Source organism: Populus nigra, chromosome 8 (genome assembly GCF_951802175.1).
Source record: "Populus nigra chromosome 8, ddPopNigr1.1, whole genome shotgun sequence".
Classification (NCBI taxonomy): domain Eukaryota; kingdom Viridiplantae; phylum Streptophyta; class Magnoliopsida; order Malpighiales; family Salicaceae; genus Populus; species Populus nigra.
In genome coordinates, this window is record NC_084859.1 from 1,960,556 (window position 1) to 1,979,932 (window position 19,377).

A 19,377-nucleotide genomic window follows, 5' to 3' on the forward strand; every position below is an offset into this window, starting at 1 on the left:
TAAAAAATCACAAATGATAATGACCGACTCCACCTCTTTTCCTATGTTAATTTCCCTTTCATGGCCTTTCATTGTCACTAAACACATGAAAAAAAAAACAAAAACAAAACCCTTTCTCTCTCCCTACGGCAAAACCCCACCACAGACAACACAATTTTTTTTCACCCAGGAGTTTATTTATTTTAATGTTTTTATATCTTTTTAATATATTAATATTAAATATACATTTTAAAAAATAAAATAAAATATTTTTTTAATACATTTTTAAATACAAACTAGTAAAAAAATAAAAATACCGCTCCCTCTCTCGTGATCGAAAACAACCGCTTCACAAAAAAAACAAAACAAAAAATCTAAGCAGCACGGCCGCCAACGTTAAGTTCTACGAAGACAAAATGTAGTAAGAGATGGGATGGTTTTTCTCTTCAAAACCAAGAAGACGACCACCAAAGTATTCTTCAATGGCTCCACCTCCTCCCTCCCTCTCTTCTCTTCTCCCCCACTCCCATTCTTTCCTTCCTCCCCAAAACCCTCATCTCACCCACCGTTACATGCCCTCTCCCCGCCCCTCTCATTATTTATCTTTCACCACGAGATTTTCTCCCGACAACAAGCTAAACGACGACAAGATCACGTACCCGCCACCGCCACCGCCCCCGCAGCAGGAGAAGAAATCGTTTGCTGTTGCCACCGGTGAGCTTTTCTTGGGAATTGCGTCAAGGGTTTTGAGGAGCAGGAATAAGAATAGTTATAATAACGAAAAAGTTTCTGGGCTGTCTTTGCTTGAGAAATCTGATGACGGGAATGTGGATTACGAGGAGAGGATTCGGGCTGTGATGAAGGATGAGGTTGAGCCTGTGGTTATATGGGAACAAAGAGTTAAAGATATTGAAGCGGAGAAAGAACGGCCTGTTGTTACGAGTCCTGGTTTTTGTTTCTCTGCTGCTGGTTTGTTGTTTCCTTATCATCTTGGAGTTGCTCACTTGCTTATTGAAAAGGGTTATATCAAGGTCCCTTCTTTCTCTCTCTTTGTTTTTCGATTTCTTTGTGGGTTTGATAGAGTACTGTGTGCGTTCGTTCTCTTTTTGTTGGAATTTGTTTTGTGTCTGTGCGATGTTACTTCATCATGTTTTGGATTTTCTTACTTGATTTTCATAATTGTTCATGTTGGTTTTGTTTTGCACTTCTTCTTTTTTCATTGGAATTAGAAACGTTTGTGACCTCGACTGGTTCTTGGTTCTTGTCATGGATATTGTTTAGAAACTGCTAATTTGATCAATCCATGTATTGTATTTACATAATTAAAATTTTAAATTAGATTGCACTGTCGTCCAAGATGTTCTCGTATTTGAAATTTGTGCATCATGCAAGAAATAGACAAGAAGTGGAAAGCAAAAATGAATCCACTTCTCTTCATGTCCTCGTATATGATTTTTCTTTTCTGCTGTATTTAGGTTGTTTAGTCGAACTAGGGATCAATAATTCTAATCTTTAGCTTAAGCCTCTGTTTCTTTCTTTCGTTTTTCTCTTTCCATTTGAAGATTATTTTTCTTATGTTCTGAACAGGAAACCACACCATTGGCTGGTTCCTCTGCTGGTGCTATAGTGTGTGCTGTGATTGCCTCTGGGGCTGGTATGCAGGAGGCTCTAACAGCTACCAAAGTGCTGGCTGAAGATTGTCGGCTAAGAGGGACTGCCTTTCGGCTCGGGGTATGTTTCTACTCCAATACTTTAGTAGGGTTATCAGAGCTTGCATGCAATTTTTCTTAACTTACGAACAGTTAATATCTGAATTGAATTGTGGCATTTAATCTTTAAGATTTGTTGTGTCTGCTTTTCTTAACTTACCAACAGTTAATATCTGAATTGAATTGTGGCATTTAATCTTTAAGATTTGTTGTGTCTGCCTTTCATTCTAAAGAATTTTCACTGCCAGTGACTTATGCTTTTAATGCCATTCGGCTATGAGTCCATGTTTCAATACCTGAGTCAATCCTTCTAGTGTTTTGACCTTCATCATATGCCATTTTGAGGGCAGTGTAACAATGCATTGTACACTATAAAGTTGGCTTTACAGTATGAAGTAATTGTTTTTATGAGATGAAACAAATGGGAAAGAATGTCTAGAAAATGGAAGGCATATGAACAAGAGATATTAACTCAAGCAACTAGTTAACAATGTCTGAAGAACCTCTGCGGGCCATGAAATATCATGCTTGCAAATAAAGTTATTCTCTTTTGCTGCTTTGATTGCTGTGCACCGTGCTGTCTCATATGATCCTTGGTCATCATTTGCTGAAAGTAGTGATCATTTGCATAGCTTAGACTCAGCAGGATGCTTTTGCAGATGCTGATTCTAAACTTGCAATTAACAGCATGCTTTTCTCACTACTTCGAAACAATTTGTCATGCAATGTAAAATACCATCAAGGGCAAGTTTCTTAAGTAAGTAGCCTTAAGGGAATGTTTATAATGTAGAAAGAATAAACATGATATTGGGTTTAGCGTGAGATTTTGGCCATTATGCAACTTTATGTTAGCTCTGTGAACAGTAAACCTTGTGCAAATTAATAAACAAGCTAGGATTTCCTATATGTTTCTGCTACAATTTGTCTTGCAATGTGAAATAACCATTGATTGTACTTTCTTTTCCGTAGGCTGTTCTGCGGGATATTCTTGAAAAGTTTCTGCCAGATGATGTTCATGTTAGGTGCAATGGGAGGGTTCGAAGTGAGAACAATTGTCTTTCCTCCACCCTTATGATTTTTAGTAGTGCTCTGAGTTAGAAGATGCTTTCTAGTAGAAAATATTTCATTTTATGCAAATATATGTCTAGTTGCTTTAGAATGGTATAAAGGATTGGTGCAATTACTCAGGCAAAAAGACACCATGAATGAAATTATGCAGAGATTTTTTTTATGTGCTGGGTATTCCAAAGAGGTTGTGTGCTGATAATTTAATGCTGTAGGCCACCATTTTCTGCTGCGATTTGGATAATCCAGTTTCTAGGACTATGACCTTGGCTTATGAATAGTGATAAATCTATGCTGCTATAGATGTTGTATGTTCTAAGTTGTGTCCATTCCAAGGCTTACCTGGGTTGATGTTCACCTCAATCCTCACATTGGTCACACTCCTCTTTTTATATTGAAGATGAAGCAAAGGAGACTACTATGAGTTTAAGTTTTTGAGATTCTTAAAATATGACATGGGGAGAAATTTCATAGCCTAAGGCACTTGTTTTTTATTTAATCTGTTTGTACTCTTCTCATATAATGTAGGTGTATCACATAACCATGGTGAGATTGAATTACCCAAAATGTCAAACCCAAGATTTACTGCTTGTAAACGCGGGTGTTATTTTCCTGAATTGTTAAATGGGAGCTAGGGTTGCACACAATGGGATAGAGATTGAAAGAACAGAGGAAGGAGGATCAGGAAATACTAACAGAGCTCAAACTTTGTGGCAGGTGAATATGCCAAGACATGCATGGGGAGAACTGAGCAGGAGTGATAGTAGAGTGGTACTTGGTACTTGGTTTAAATGTGCAGTGGATGACACGGTTGAGATTGGAGCCTTTTTTAGTGGTCTGAGCAGAAAAATTGAGGTTTTCCAGTAATGTGGTGAAGAATGATCTGGATATGGACCAATAGGATGATGACAAGTGGTCTTGATTTAATCAAATATTAGTGTGACTTGTAGCATGGATGACATGGTTGATGTTGGAGCCTTTTTTAGTGGGATATGGATGTGTAAGCCTTCTTCCTGAATCCTAATCCTATTGAACCAAGCCAATTCTTCCAAAGATGTCCCACTGATCTCTGACCAACTTTAGTAACCTGTCACAAATCCTCTAAAGAATCCTATTGGCCACCTGGAAACAGAAATAACAAATAATAGGAGTATTTATCTGACAACATATATAAAAAAATATTTATATACTTGCACAGCTCAAATAAAAACTGTTTGGTTTAGCTGTTGGCTTTAGCTTAACTGGTAAAAGGCCGGTTGCATTGCCTTGGATGTTTGATTCTTACCAAGCATAAAAAAATATGCAGATAGGTCAGTGTTACTTCTCAGGCTGTTGGGAGTCTTTATGGTGCTCCAATCTATTTAAGATTTGATTTTGGCTGAGCCATGCTTCATTCTGGTTAGTTTTAGGACAGTTAATAATTGTGCTTGTAGGAACTATATTTCATTTGTGTGCTCATGAGTTTTGGGAAAATGTTAGCCTTCCGCTTGTGTGGATAAGGGAATTGGTATTTCCTTGTTGTCAAGACATTTTGTTGATTTTGTAATGTGTTATTATTTAGGAATTTTATATTTTAATATGTTTTAAGTATGATTTTGTTATTACTATGAGTTATTATATGGTTAAAATCTAATTGCAATTTTATCTTCTGCATAAGCGCACACATATTTTGTATTTTGAGTTTTGATTAAAGAGGTGAATTTGATCTTGTTTGAGATGGATTCCTCTTTTTCTATGTGGATTGGATTCAAGGAACCTCCAAGTGGATGTATACTGTCGATTTTACTTTCTCATACGTGTTATATGCCAGTTATGATTGGTCATAAATTCCCATATGCACTGTTTTTCTTTCTTTTGTGTCTTGCTTTTCGTTGTTGTTATAATATTGACTCGCACTCAATTGTTTATGCTCTTCTGCTACAGTCGCTGTTACTCAGATCCTGTGGAGGCCTAGGGGTTTGCTAGTGGATCAGTTTGACTCCAAGGAAGATCTCATAAATGCAGTTGTGACTTCTTCCTTCATTCCAGGGTGAATAATTAATATGCTATTTGACGACAATATTTGTCATGTGAGTTCATTTAATGGCATTGAACTAAAGTGAAATTCAGTGCAGATATCTTGCACCAAGGCCTGCCACGATGTTCCGGAATCGACTTTGTATTGATGGTGGTTTGACATTGTTTATGCCACCAACATCTGCTGCTCAGACGGTATGTGGAAAAATCTGTCGAAACCTTATCAATTGTTGCTTGGCTGCAAATAGTCCTTGCTTACTTTTCATGAGTCATAATTGAGTTAAGGAAGTTTTGATGATGATCCCTCTGTCAGTACACAACTTTTTTGTAAGTGAAAATGCAGCTATTGTTGATGCTTACTTTTCTTAGAATATATTGTTGAAGAGTACTTGTTAAGATGAGATAGAAGCAATACTTTTCTTCTTAACTCTTTGTGAGTAAAATGAGCTAGAATAGTTTATGCATGCCAAATTCAGCAGTCTGCTCTGGACCCAGCTCAAACAGCTTGATATCAAGAGGTTGCACCTTACGCTCTTCACCTCACATAATCTGCAACCTTGACATCTTTGATTTGGGTGTAGCTTTTAATTTCCATTCTTTATATTTCCAAATAGGCTCAAGAGCTTAACCCATCCTATCTTTAGCATGCTTTTCGCCTCATATAATTCTGCTAATTTTGTCATCTTGATTGAATGCGGCTTTGAATTGCCATTCAATAAATTTAGGCAGTGCAAGGAATTATAGGGTTCCAGGACTCATTGTTTATTGAAATCAGATCTTTTCAACAATTTATGAAATACTTTATGGTTGTGTTTCTACATCATGGCATCTTGCATGGGTCTTTACTGGGGTTAATGGTTCTGTACATCCTGCAGCCTGATATATTTTAGGAACTGAAACTCCACATAACCTCTGTGGTTTTAAATTGCGTCCTGGTCTTGGTCGTGATTGCAGATTACAGCCTATCAATGCATTAACTGTCACGGCCACAATCGTCGTGAAATATTGGCAACTCTTAACAAAATTTTAATATGAAAAGTGTTCAGTAACGTGAAAAATAATGGCAGATGACTGCCCATGGCTTCCTACAATGGCCGTTCACAACGTACAATGGCCAACAGTTATGTAATAGCCATTGTTTAAAACAATGATAACCTGATCAATGGTTTTTTCAGCACCCAAGGGTAGTTTGTACAAGTACCTTGTTTCATTTTGTAGAAGTTGTGACTAATTGCTATGTGAATGGGCTATCTTTCTGGATGGTATGATTATTCACATGCTACCATGCAGGTTCGTGTTTGTGCTTTCTCGGCCAGCGGTTTGGGACTGCAAGGGATCGGGATTAGTCCAGATTGCAATCCTGAAAATAGGGCTACCCCAAGGGAGGTAAGTGCAGCACTAGGATTCATGTCTCTTTCATTTTTTTTGATAAGCCAATGAACATCTTTGTTGTCAACTATTCCAGCTTTTCAACTGGGCATTAGAGCCAGCAGAAGATCATATTCTTGACAGGCTTTTCGAGCTCGGATATTTAGATGCTGCTGTGTGGGCTGAGGAGAACCCAGTTCAGAATGTAGTTCAAGATGACAGTCCCTCGGTTGAAAATGGCTCTAGTAGCTCACAATAAGGCGCATCACCCAGTTTCCATGTCAAGGATGCACTGGTGACCATGTTAATTTCGTTTATGCCATTTTCCGATGGCTGGTCAACCAGGTGTTCATTCGTTTTCTTACACGTCAATAATGCTCGATATAGGGAACAGAAAATGTTCTTGTTCTTCAACTATATGTTATGCTGTATAGTAAAATTGTTGACTAATTGCAAGGTATATTGGAAGGAAAATAGCAACAGAAGAAAAGGAAAAGTCCGTAATTTTGATAGAGCAAAACAAGATCAGAACATTAAATGCCATGTCTTTTCTGCCTGAAACTTTTGTTTTCTGTTTATTTTCCCCTGAAAGTATCCAATTCGGGATCTTTGTTGCCATGCCAGTTTGTTCAGGATCTTTGAGGCACTAGTTGTTATATAAAACAAAACGATGTTTGAAAGTGTGGTAGTGGTTGCTTTTCAAAGTGTTTTTTATTTGAAAACACATTAAAATAATATTTTATTTTTATTTTTTAAAAATTATTTTTAACATAGCACATTGAAATGATCTGAAAATATAAAAAAACATATTAATTTAAAGTAAAAAAAAATTTAAAATTTGATGAAATTTATATAAGATTTTATTATTGTATAATTAAATAAAAAATTAATTTAAAAGAACTTCATCCCTTGTGAATCACTTAGATTGGAATAGTAGATTATAGTTATCATAATTTATTGACTTTTTATTAGTGAATAAAAGATTATTATAATAACATTAAAGATACTTAAGTTTTCTTAAAGAATATTTATTAAGTGATACGATATCATCCAATTAGTGTTTTATCAATCCCTATTTATAATTATAATTATCCTATTAAACATGATAAAATTTATATTTTATGATTTGGTTCTTTTCTCCTATAATAAATTTCATGTTATTCAATTCAAAAGAAAGTGAATATAAATTATTCTATGAATCGTTTAAAAACACCAATCATTTTTTACTTTTAATTTAACTATAATATTTATTTTGAATTCAAGTTGAGTTCGAATGTTTCGAACAAATATAATTTAATTTATTTTGTTTTTTATATTATCTCATCATTTTCATTTTATTTTATTAAAGGTTCAAAATAAAAAAGATACGGATAAATGAGAATTTTAAAAATACTAGTTTTAATATTAAATTTTTTCCTCTTAAAATTGTAAATCAAAGAGAGTGGTCTCTGATTTATTTTTGCATTTTTTAAATTATAATATGTTATCAAATTAAATTTAAATTATATATAAAATTTAATTCCATTCCAATTGAACTAACCGCTTGTGTTGAATTAAGCATTGTTAACATTAATTATCAATTAATGCTGTTTAAAGTTTCTAAATTAATTATACCTAAATTGGACCATATCTATAAAATTCATTCATTGAATTTGGAATGGTCGACACTCGTTATTAATGTCCACGTCTTCCATTGTTTTCTGCGACACTTGCTTCATATAATAACACTAACATACTTTAACAACATGTTTGACAAAGTTTCCTTAGGGTATGTGTTTTAAATTATAATAGTTTTTGTGTTTGTGGTCTAAAAAATAGATTTAAAAAAATATTTTAATTGTACTTTTTAAAAAATAATTTTAAAAAAATATTTTAGCTTTTATAAACTTAAAGTTAGAACTATTACACATGAATAAAAAACATATTATTTTACCTACTTCAAAACTAAATTTGAAACACAATTATAAATAAGGCTAAATGAAAAAGCAGAAGCTATTTGACTAACTAAATAGTTTTTCTATGTGGTTGGGCAAAAAATAGAAGAGCTTCCTCCCTTTTAAAACTTCACTATTTTATGGGTTCATTTGGTACTATGATGAAAAGTAGTTGAAATAGTGTTTTGTCTTAATTATATTTTTGAAAGTTTTGGGTTAATCAACAATCATTATAGTTTTGCATAAGTAAACTTCATCTTAAAACCTTGGTTATGAAAAAATATATAATTTATAGTTTTTCTTAAACCTACTTTTTAAACTATACTACAAAAGCTATCACAATGCTAAAAGAAACTTGGACCTCTGATATGATTATTGTCTTGATGATAAACACACACTTCATATATACATACATACATACATACATACATATATACATATAAACACCCAAAACTAAAAAATATACCAAACAATTCTTGCCATTCACTTTTTATGAAACCATGAAACTATTAAAACAAAAGCTAAAAGAAATCATATATTCATCATGTATATACTCATATATAAGGGCAAAATCTTTTTTTTTTTTAGGAATCATTTGTCATTACTAGATTGGATGGGTGTTGAAGGATCTTTTAACATTTTATTTGCAAAGTTAAATTTGCTTAAATGTTTAGGCATGAACATTTTGATTTTCTATCTTTCTTAGCATAATATAATTACTAAGATGCCCTTAGAAGCAAAAATTCTAAAGCTTAGATCAAGAGGCTTTTGGTCTTTTTGTTATGATGTTTTCGTTGATATCATATGAAGGTCAATGACACTTAGGTATTATGAGAAATTAAATTTGAAAAAAGAAAAGAAAATATACACACACTAGGGTGTGGGAGGTGTTCACTCCCTTTGGATGGCACACGTGGTGCCTCTTGATTGTAACAGGCATCTCTCGTCTATTCCGACAATGCAGAGTGGTGTATGTAAGGTATCTTGCGGTGGTTAGATTTTTTTCTCCCACATCCTTTCCTTTCCTTTTCTTTTGGAACACATGCCAGTCTAATCAAAATTAAAATAGTCCTCCATTCTCCTTTTATTTTAATTGAGGTCCTCATTCTTTTGATTTCTCTTTATTTGTGTTGAATTTTTTTTTCAATTTCATCCCTTATCATTTGATTTAATTTGATTCTTATGATAGATTTACCCTTATTCTTTTAATTTTTTTTTTCCCTTGGTTTCTTTTTTGAATTTTATTTTTAAATTCATCCTTTAATATGTGATCCCAGTCTCATGACCTTAGTCACAGGTATGAAATTTTATCCCAATTGATATTGATCTTTTTTTTTAGTTTTCTTTTCACTGATTTTTTTTTTCATTTCATCATTTAATATTGAATTTATTAAAAATCAAGCATCTTTATTTTTCTTTGTTTTGATTTTATAATGATAATCCAGTCTCGCAGTCCGGGTCACACATTTGTTATGCTAGCTCGGATTGCAATGAAATGCGGGACACCTAGAAATCTTGATTTTTTGAGGACTGCTTGGTGCATCAATTTTAACCTTCATTTTGTGGTGGTACATATTGATGTGAACTAATGCAAGATCCAAATAAACAATAAAGTAGAAATGTACTTTAATATATATATCATTTGTTATTTTGTTTTGGTTTTGAGATTATTTGTTGATTCGTATATTCATCAAACATTGGCAAGCCAGTAATGCAAAGTTACTATACATTGGATTATGATTGAAAGGTTACAAGTTAAAATCGAAACTATATGCTCTGTGTTTGCCCCATCTTGTAGTCAACTTATAATAGGGGTATTTTGTATCCGAAAGCACTTGTTGTTGGCCAATTAAATGCTTGTTTAACATCATGGTATTTTTTATTTTTCAAAGTGCCCTTTCAAATTGTACTGATGTAAAAAAAACCTTATGAAAAAAAATATTATATATCATGTCATCAAACACATATTAATTCGTTTTAAGGGTGTTCGTGCCGCTAGAGGGAGAGGAAAGGGACCACTATTCATATGCTAGACCAAAATGAGTAAAAATCACACATTTGGACTTAATTAATTAGGAATAATAAAAAAAGTTTTCAATTTTTTTTTATTTTCAAGAAAAAATCAATTTATCTTATATATATATATATATATATATATATATAAGATTTCCAATTTCTTTTATCCATTGATATAGAATATCTTATGTGAATTTATTTGGTTTGAGGAGAATACTAGATTGATGACCCATGCTATGTTGCATGTTTGGTCAAATTTTCCTTAATATAAAAAATGATGTCTAGGTGATGCCAATATTTTTTAAAGAAGCAAGAAAGATATGAGACACGAGTCATTCACTTAGATAGGTTCAATAAACTCGGTTAAGTTAAAAATATAATATAAAAAACATCGACATTAAATAAAGTGAACAAAAAAATTTGACAATAATTAACTGTAAAAAATGACCTGCCAATATCATAGTCGGGTTGCATGATGACATTGAAAGATGTCGTATGCGTCGTCAAAGCAACTACCTGGAAAACAAACCAAGTAAAATATCATGAAATGAACATCTCATGCTTATATTCAATCAATTAATTTAATTAAATTTTTTTATATAAAAAAGCTAAATTTAACAAAGAACGAAAATTAAAAATACTCAAAATAACCTAACTCATTTTTAAAATCAACAAAAAATCCTATAAAAAGCAAAAACAAAAAAAATAATAGAGCCCAATCTCCAATTAAATCCAATCTCCAATTAAATAAATGTTAAATTAAGAATATGAAAAAAACAGAGCTTAAAAAAGGACAAAAAAAAACTAAGTAAATCTAGACAAATCTCCTAAATATAGGTTAATCTCTCAAACTCACAACTATAAAATCTTAAACCCAGACTCAATTAAAGAGTTAAATTCTTGGTCAATTTAAAAACTGATAGAGCTCAAGACATATTCATGAACTGATTAACTTCTTTACCTTCCAACATCTCAAAACAAATTTATATGATTCGACACTTTGTGAATCTTAAGTATAATGCAGGTTCTTTGATCCAATCATCTTTGGAAAATATCCTATAGAAATGACAAAAATTCTAGGGTCTGCTTTACCAAAATTTTCAAGCAATTATAGAGAGATATTGAATAAGGGATTGGATTTCATTGGGATCAATCATTACACCGGTTTTAAATCCAAGATTGCAACTTTGCTGTGTGTAAACCTGGACAGGAGGCTCCAAGACTGAAGGTTTAGCCCGACAAATCCAAGAAAAGGATGGAGTTTCTATTGGCAAACCTGTATGTGCACCCTCTCAAGATACTAAATATGTTCTTCAGAAACTATTTCTTTCCTCGCATGAAGTTGTTTAAGGATTTTGGTTAATGGAGAAGATGATAACATATCTAAAGAAGAGATACAATAACACACCTATAATAATTACAACCAAATATATTGAAACTAGAAATCTTTTTAGTAGATACCTTTTTAATGCCTTTCTTACAAAATTTCTGAGTCTTGCAGGATTTGGCCAAGAGAGCTATCTATACCATACCATTGAAGAATATCTTTATAAAGAAAAGGTGGAATACATATATGGCTATTCAAACTCTTTAATGACAACAATGTTGTATGTTTTTATTACTGTTTTTATTTTCTAAAACTTCAACCCAATAAAAAAAAAGATACCAAATTTTAAAACTTATCAAAACATAAAAAATAATAATTAAAAGAATGAGAATCAAATTTAATAAAAAAATCAATTTTAGAAATTATCTTAAATAAAATAAATAGTGATCAAAAGTATGGATACAAATCTTACAGATAAAAAAATTGATAGAGAATAAAGTTGAAAAAAACTTCAATTTTTATAAATAATTTCAATAAAACAAATTTTAATCACCTCATTCTGTCTCGTCTTATCCAACTTCTGTTCTCTTTCTCTTGATCTCTTTTTGAAATACAAAATCAAAAAGAAAAACCCGAATACAATTCAATATTTGAAGATAAAATCAATGAAAAATTCACATTCTCTTTTGTCTCACATACTTTGTCTTGTTGTTAGCATCAATTTCTTCAAGAAACTAAAAAACCAAAGGTATGTTTGGTTGTTTTCAACAATCAAGATTTCAAAATTTGTTAGTGCATTTTATTTTATTTTAAATCATTAGAATATAAGTTTTGATTCCTTGATTTAATAAAATTTTAACATTATCATTAGTTAAAAATTGAAAATAAGAATCATGAATGTATAGATTTAACTTGATTTTTTTTTTATGTATAATCAATAATTTTCATGCTTCTGAAATGTTATTTGAATAACCCTATCCTAATTTTTTAATTATTGTAAAATTCATGTGTAATTATTGTTGAATTAATATGTAACCATTATATAACTTGTACAAACCATGTAGGAAACAAAATGCCAATATATTTATGCATTATAAGTGTTCATCATATGTTGACAAACAATAAGCAATGATTGGTATTCCATGCTTACATGTTGTCCTTTTATGTTAATCACAAGAATTCATTTAGAAGATATTTGTAATGAGTATTACAATGATTGGTACTTGAAGTTGATCACTATCCTAAAAAAAATGTATTTAATTGTTCTACCTCCAAAAATTAAAAAAGATGTGGATAGATCAGAGAAGAATAGATAAAGGGAAAAAAAAGAAGATCAATGAATATAATTCTAGGATACGCCAATGAGATAATGCCAAGTAAATCACTTGTGATAATTTTATGTGAGGATCTAGTTATATTAGAAAGAGATCCGATAGTTTTAGCAAATGATCAAAAGGATTCAAAACTATTAGGAGAAAATTCATTGTTCCTAATAGATGATCAAATAGAGGCTCAAGAGTTTTAAGAGGAAACATGAGGTTCAGTGTTCCAGGTGGAGGCTCAAGCATGGAAGGATATGTTTAGGAAGATGATGGGTGGATTTTTTGTTTGGTAATGCATGTTGAATGTGTTTGGAAATTATTGTTAAATACTGTAATTTATGACATTTCTATAATTAAATGAAAACTACCAATGACTCTTTAAAAAAAAAAATCTAATGACTTTAGTGGCATTTTAGTTAGTCTTTATTACAAAATAATGACACTCATGTAAATAAATATATTTTTTTTGTTGATTTTTTTTCTAACACTAACTTTAAGAATGTAAAATGTTATCCGTTATCAAAGTGTATGATAGAAAGTGTAATATTTTTTTAAAAAATAATTACAAAGTGAAAAAAGATCAAATCTTGGGATACACTAAGTGTAATTTTTTTTTTAAAAAAAGTTAAAATAGCCCTTAGACACCAATTCAATATTTTTTTTCTTGTTTTCAAGAGCAATTTAATTTTTTTAATGTGCTAAAAATCAACATATCATCCCTAACTAGGCTATTTGTTTTCATTAAGTAAAATTTTTATTTTACTATTTTATATTTTACTATTTTAATTTATCATGAAAATGAATCTAAAACTATAATATTTAATGCTACATTAATTCCTATGTCCTTTTTAGTTCTTTAATAATAATAATAATAATAATAATAATAATAATAATAATAATTGTGTGATAATATATATATTTTGAACTTATTAGATTTTCATGACTTTTAAGTTTAATTTTTTAAATTTTCACAATATTTTTATTTTTATTTTTTAATTTTATAAATAGACTACTTATCTTGTATTTTTATGATTAAAAAAATTTATAATAAAAAAGTATAAATTTTTATTTTAAAATTTATTTTGAATATCTACGTTATTATTTGTTTTTTATTTTTAACAAATAATAATAATAATGATAATAATAAAATCTGATATTTTACGTATACGTATAAACAAGAAAAAACGCAATCACGGCATAATACGGCAATCCTCGACAGTCCACACGTCTCTCACCTGCGTTTCTGCTTTTGTTACCAAGAAAACCACGAACCTCATCCTCATGGACTCTCATAAACCTCAATTGCTTTACAGCAATCATCCATCAAAATCAACGCAAGGTACGTACGTACGTCTACAGTACACCCATTCTTTCACCTTTTCTTTGTCAATGCAACAGTGTTTAGGTTGCTTTGCTTTTTGTCTTGGTGCTAATGTTGTGATGGGTTAGGTATTGATGGCCTTGTTTGATTTGTCCAAAAACTACATTCCCACATGCTTTAAGGAAAGAAAGTGATAATATGGTATATGTAACTTCGTTGGGATTTTTTCTTACTTTTTTTCTTCTTGCATGCAACCCCTTTAAAGGAAAGGCAATGATATTATGATATATGTAATTTTGTTGGGATTTTTTTTTAATTTTTTTCCTTCTTGCATGCAACCCCTTTAAAGGAAAGACAATGATAATATGGTATGTGTAACTTTCTTGGGATTTGTTTTTTACTCCTTTTTTCTTGTTCATCAATTACATGATTCAATGCCTTGAACATACCCCAGTTCCCCAAAAAAGTATTTTGTTTTGTCAAAGCACGAAAATAAGAAATGGGTATTGTTCTTTTATTGATTCCTTTGTTTTGTCTGAGGGTCCATTAATTAACATTATCAAATTTATTTTTTTTATTTAAAAAAAAGTGTTAGGAGGAGATCTAGGATTGTATGCAAGGAGGATTTCTTGAGAAGGTAGATCCAGCCATGGATGATGAAGGTGACCCATTTCCTCAGTTAGGGAGTGTGTACAAGAAAGGTTCTGGTTTCTATGTTAATCAGTTGAGTAAAAATGTGGCAAGTATGAATCCAAATTCTGCCCAAGATGGGAAGGTTGCTGCAAAGGCTTGGCCTGCTCAGAACTCTGCATCTAATGCGTGGGGATGTTCGAAATTGGTACAGAAACTGGGGGTGCAAAGCAATGCTTTGACAACCCAAAATACTACTTTTAAGAAGTCTCTTGGCAGTGCAAATGAATTGCCTTTGCAACAGAACAATTATCCGAAACACAGACAGAATTTGTCTCAAGTTGGTTCTGCTTGTTCCAGTGCCCGGGAAGAAAGTCGGGCCAAGGATGAATCTGTCTCGCACCATCAAGTTTCTGGCACTGACAATGATGATGTTGATGGTTATACGGTGTTTAGCGGTGACGATGATGACGATGACGATGACGATGACGATTTTCTCTTTGATTCTGATTTTGATTTAGATGCAAGTGAAAATAGCTATGATGTGTTGAAGAAGAGCAAGTCGTTCAACGCATTCTTTGATGATTTCGATAAACTCACTGTTGAGGAGATAAATTCACGAGCAAGGAAGTGGCACTGCCCTGCTTGCAAAGGGGGCCCTGGTGCTATTGATTGGTATCGAGGCATCGATCCCCTAGCATATCACGCAAAGACAAAAAAGACAAGAAGGGTTAAGCTTCATCGCATGTTTTCTGAAATTTTGGATGAGGAAATGCGTAAGAAGGGAGGTTTAGTAACTCCAGTTGGTGAAGCCTTCGGCAGATGGCAAGGACTTGATGCGAGAGTTAAAGACTATGAAATAACCTGGCCTCCAATGGTTTTGATAATGAACACGAGATACGAGCAGGAGGAAAATGGCAAGGTAAATATAATTTCTCCTTTTCACTATGAAATGAATTATTTATCTTTTTATATAAATCATTTTTTCCTCTGAAATGGATTCTAGCAGTGGATTGGCATGGGAAATCAAGAACTTCTGGACCATTTCAACTCATATGCTGCATTGAAGGCTCGCCACTCATATGGTCCACAAGGGCATCGAGGAATGAGTGTACTGATTTTCGAGAGCTCTGCAGCGGGTTATTTAGAAGCGTCTCGTCTTCATAAGCATTTTATAGATCAAGGAAGAGGCAGAGATGCTTGGGATGGTAACCGGGTTTCATTCTGTACAGGTGGTAAGCGCCAGCTCTATGGTTATTTGGCTTTGAAGGAAGATTTGGATATCTTCAATCAGCATTGCCAAGGTCCTCTCTCTCTCTCTTTGTGTGTGTGTGTGTCTCTGTCTGTCTGTCTTTTTCAGGATATTTATGTCTGTTGCCATGCAGTTTGAGAAAAATACCGTGCTCTCCAAGCCCAATAATGTAAAATAATTAATGAGGTTGGCGGAATATTCATCTAAACTGACATTCATAAGATGAGAATGAGCGAAAACATATATGTGCATATAGGTCCGCAACAATAGGATCTAGATTTTAGAGTTTAAAATGGGATCTAAAAACCATGTTAATAAGTTTCAGAACTGAATTCGGTGCTGATTTCGAAAGTGTGACTAGTAAATATGAATTCCTTAATTTCTGATGCCTGAATGTTGACATTTATAAATGACATATTTCCTCAATAGTCTTGACTGTAAACTGCTGAAGCAAGATTTCACTACTCTCTGATTCTTGGAATGCTGGTAATAACATCTGCAGCCACGTTTAACCTTTTATGAAATTGATTAGGTAAGAATAAGCTCAAGTTTGAGACGGTGTCATATCAAGAGATGGTTGGAAGCCGCATAAAGCAGATAAATGAGGATAGCCAGATGCTTGTCACTTACAAGAACAGGTTTGCTGCAGAACATATGCAGTCACAAGCTCTCGCAGAGTCCCTGTGCAGATTGAGTGAGAAACTGAAGAAGACTGTGCAAGAAAATCGCATTGTGAGAGAGAGAACTAAATTGCTGCATGAACAGACCAAGGAAGAGGTAACATCTTTAAATTGCAAATTGCTTTTATTGTTTCTGTTTCTTATAGTACATCTCTCATTGTCACGTATGTGTTCACATCGTTGCTTCAATTTGCTTCCAATAAAACATTTTAACTTCTTCTGGTGTCTCTCTCTCCTCTAATGATTGAAAGATTTTAATTCAAAATAAAAAAACCTTTCTGCATTATTTATGGTTCACTACTTTGCTCCTCTTCTCCTTTTGTCTTGTATGTATCAGAAGTTTCATCTCCTGATTTACTAGATCTTTTTCAACTTTCATCATCAAACCAGGAAACTTTTATGATACAGTTGTTATTCTGCCGCCTGATCGCAATTTAATTAGCCATCTCAACCATGATGAACAAATTGAGTCATCTACACTGTGCTCCTTGGGAAATTGAAGGATGCATTAATTTGAAGGAAAACATAGCTCTTGGATGGTGTAATTCATGCGTGTTAAGAAAATCCTAGTAATAATAGGACTATAACTGGCTGGAGGCACACGGCACTTTCTGCACTCCAAGCTACTTCATAATACTGTGTTCATATTGCATTCTTTACATCAGCTTTCTCTGTTCTGAGGCATTCTTTTCCAGATGGATTCCCAAGAGAAATTTTTCAAGGATCAAATCAAAGTTATCCATCAGGCTATAGATGCAAAAGAAGATAACTTCGAGAAGTTACAGCAGACAAAGCTAGAGAAAGTTAAAGAGTTAAATGCAGATCCATCTACCGAAGAGAATGTGGACAGGTAACAGTGCCTTAGCCAGGCCAGACAAGCTAGAGTACTTATCTATCTGAGGCATTCACTCCTATTTCCCTTTTTTGAGAAAATGATCAATTTCAATAATAGACAGTAACAAAGTAAAAAAGAATGTGTCATCTTGGAGCATAGCAAACTGTATGCTCCCAGGCTTGCTGGTTAATTTATCTAGCAGGTCACGGGTTCAAACCTAGTCAATCTTCATCCCCTCTCCCCCTTGGTAGACCAAAAGAAAAATACTTATGCATCCTTAGTAGAAAGCAATGAATTAAAGAGTCACATCTACCTTTGGTGGTTTAAGAAATGAAGGGCTGTTCATTTTAATGGTGGTAGTTAGAAAAATACTGAATGGAGAAACTTTTACTTGCGCAGAATATCTGTTCAGCTTATAATGTTTTTGAAAATTCTGTGCAAATAGGGTGAAGGACATCAACAGGTTCATAAAAATACAGGATAAAGAGATGGAAGAATTCGAAGCACAGAGAAAGAAGCTGACAAGAAGGCATGGAGACGAGAAGGCTGCACTTATGAAGATATACTGGGAGGAACTCCTTGTGCTGGAAAAGAAGTTTGAGGATGAACTAACCCTGCTTATTGACAAGTATACCCCAAATCAGACGGTCAAATTTTGAGCTGACGAGAGACGGTCAAGAATATAGCCAAAAAACAATCTTATACACAGGATCGATACATACGAGAGCAACAAGAAAGACATTCATCTTGTCATCATTTTTACAAAACTTGCTTGATGGAAATGTAAAAGCACTTCAGCAACATTCCCTTCAGTTTTTTGATTTTATGTTTCAAAAACACTTGAAATTTTTTTCATCTACTTCAAATTAATTAATATATTTTTAATGTTTTTAGATTATTTTGATAGGGTAATGTTAAAAATAATTTTTAAAAAATAAAAAAAATATTATTTTAATATAATTTCAAGTAAAATATACTTTAAAAAATAATAACAATCACATTTTCAAAATACCGATAATAGATGACGTGTTTTAAGGGCCAAAAAGTTTCAAAGAATGAACTGTGATTTTTTACTTGATGTCCATGCATGCCATGCAAGAGTCGTCCACCTTTAATTTAGGCTTTCAAGTATTCTTCCTGTCTTTTGCAATTTTTAATATTTAACTTGATGATGTGGCATATTTTATGTCCCATTGGACTCCATGAAGTTGGTAAGCTTTAGGAGATACGGAGACAATCATCAATTCCATAGTTTTGAAATTCAATCTGGCCCTGCGGGTCAATTTAAAACCCAGTTAATTTAAGATTGAAATCAAACCCAGTTAAAAAAATATAGAAAAAAAAAACTGTCAAAATCTCGGTTGCAACACGTTGAATTTTTTACTAAAACGATATCATTTTGATTTTTTTTAAATTGACCCGGGTGACCCGGTTAAAATCCGGAACATGAGCCTTGAACCGGTCTAAAAGTTATGATAAATTCCATTAGTTTGTGGAGAAATTGAAAATTTGGTAAACGTTAAGAGTTAAATTAATACAAACTACAGTCAAACAATTCAAAGAATTGCAATTTGTTTGCATGATAGTGAAAATTGATTTTCTAGAGGAAATATATAAGTAGTTTGAATTTAATTTTTTTTAAGAAGAAAAATTTATATTATTTTAATATATTTTTAAATAAAAATATTTTAAAAAATAATAATTATTACAGTTTCGGTATCATTATAATAATTGAATCTCGTGAAGTGTAATTAAACTCAAATCACCAATTGAATCTTACCATTTATCAATCCAAAATTTAATATAAAAATAAAAATATTTTAAAAAATAATAATTATTATACTTTTGGTGTTATTATAATAATTAAATCTCGTGAAGTATAATTCAACTCAAATCACCAACCAATTAAATCTTACGATTTAT

The 19,377-nt window shown here is 32.4% G+C and overlaps 2 protein-coding genes across 4 annotated transcripts; both read left to right on the forward strand.

The window, feature by feature from the left end:
- Positions 1 to 332: 332 nt before the first annotated feature.
- On the forward strand, positions 333 to 6,698 carry LOC133701116 (uncharacterized). Its single transcript, XM_062124932.1, has 7 exons — positions 333 to 1,010; positions 1,567 to 1,710; positions 2,658 to 2,730; positions 4,677 to 4,782; positions 4,868 to 4,964; positions 6,060 to 6,155; positions 6,235 to 6,698. The coding sequence occupies exons 1-7, from the start codon at positions 408 to 410 to the stop codon at positions 6,394 to 6,396; spliced, it is 1,281 nt and encodes a 426-aa protein (XP_061980916.1). The 5' UTR covers positions 333 to 407; the 3' UTR covers positions 6,397 to 6,698.
- Positions 6,699 to 13,935: 7,237 nt separating this feature from the next.
- On the forward strand, positions 13,936 to 18,352 carry LOC133700699 (protein SUPPRESSOR OF GENE SILENCING 3-like). Of its 3 annotated transcripts, none has more exons than XM_062124327.1 (6): positions 13,936 to 14,083; positions 14,647 to 15,609; positions 15,694 to 15,991; positions 16,472 to 16,716; positions 17,315 to 17,469; positions 17,900 to 18,352. In XM_062124327.1, the coding sequence occupies exons 2-6, from the start codon at positions 14,671 to 14,673 to the stop codon at positions 18,111 to 18,113; spliced, it is 1,851 nt and encodes a 616-aa protein (XP_061980311.1). In that variant the 5' UTR covers positions 13,936 to 14,083; positions 14,647 to 14,670; the 3' UTR covers positions 18,114 to 18,352. The 3 variants fall into 3 exon arrangements, with proteins under 3 accessions (XP_061980311.1, XP_061980310.1, XP_061980312.1); XM_062124326.1 differs by having other exon boundaries at positions 13,936 to 14,075; XM_062124328.1 differs by having other exon boundaries at positions 13,936 to 14,075; positions 15,697 to 15,991.
- Positions 18,353 to 19,377: the final 1,025 nt, after the last annotated feature.

Coding starts and splice junctions, on each gene's coding strand:
- LOC133701116 (XM_062124932.1), top strand. CDS start 408: ATGGGATGGTTTTTCTCTTCAAAACCAAGAAGACGACCACCAAAGTAT. Junction 1,011..1,566: donor TTGAAAAGGGTTATATCAAG/GTCCCTTCTTTC, acceptor TGTTCTGAACAG/GAAACCACACCATTGGCTGG. Junction 2,731..4,676: donor GTGCAATGGGAGGGTTCGAA/GTGAGAACAATT, acceptor CTTCTGCTACAG/TCGCTGTTACTCAGATCCTG.
- LOC133700699 (XM_062124327.1), top strand. CDS start 14,671: ATGCAAGGAGGATTTCTTGAGAAGGTAGATCCAGCCATGGATGATGAA. Junction 16,717..17,314: donor ATGAACAGACCAAGGAAGAG/GTAACATCTTTA, acceptor ATTCTTTTCCAG/ATGGATTCCCAAGAGAAATT. Junction 17,470..17,899: donor ACCGAAGAGAATGTGGACAG/GTAACAGTGCCT, acceptor CTGTGCAAATAG/GGTGAAGGACATCAACAGGT.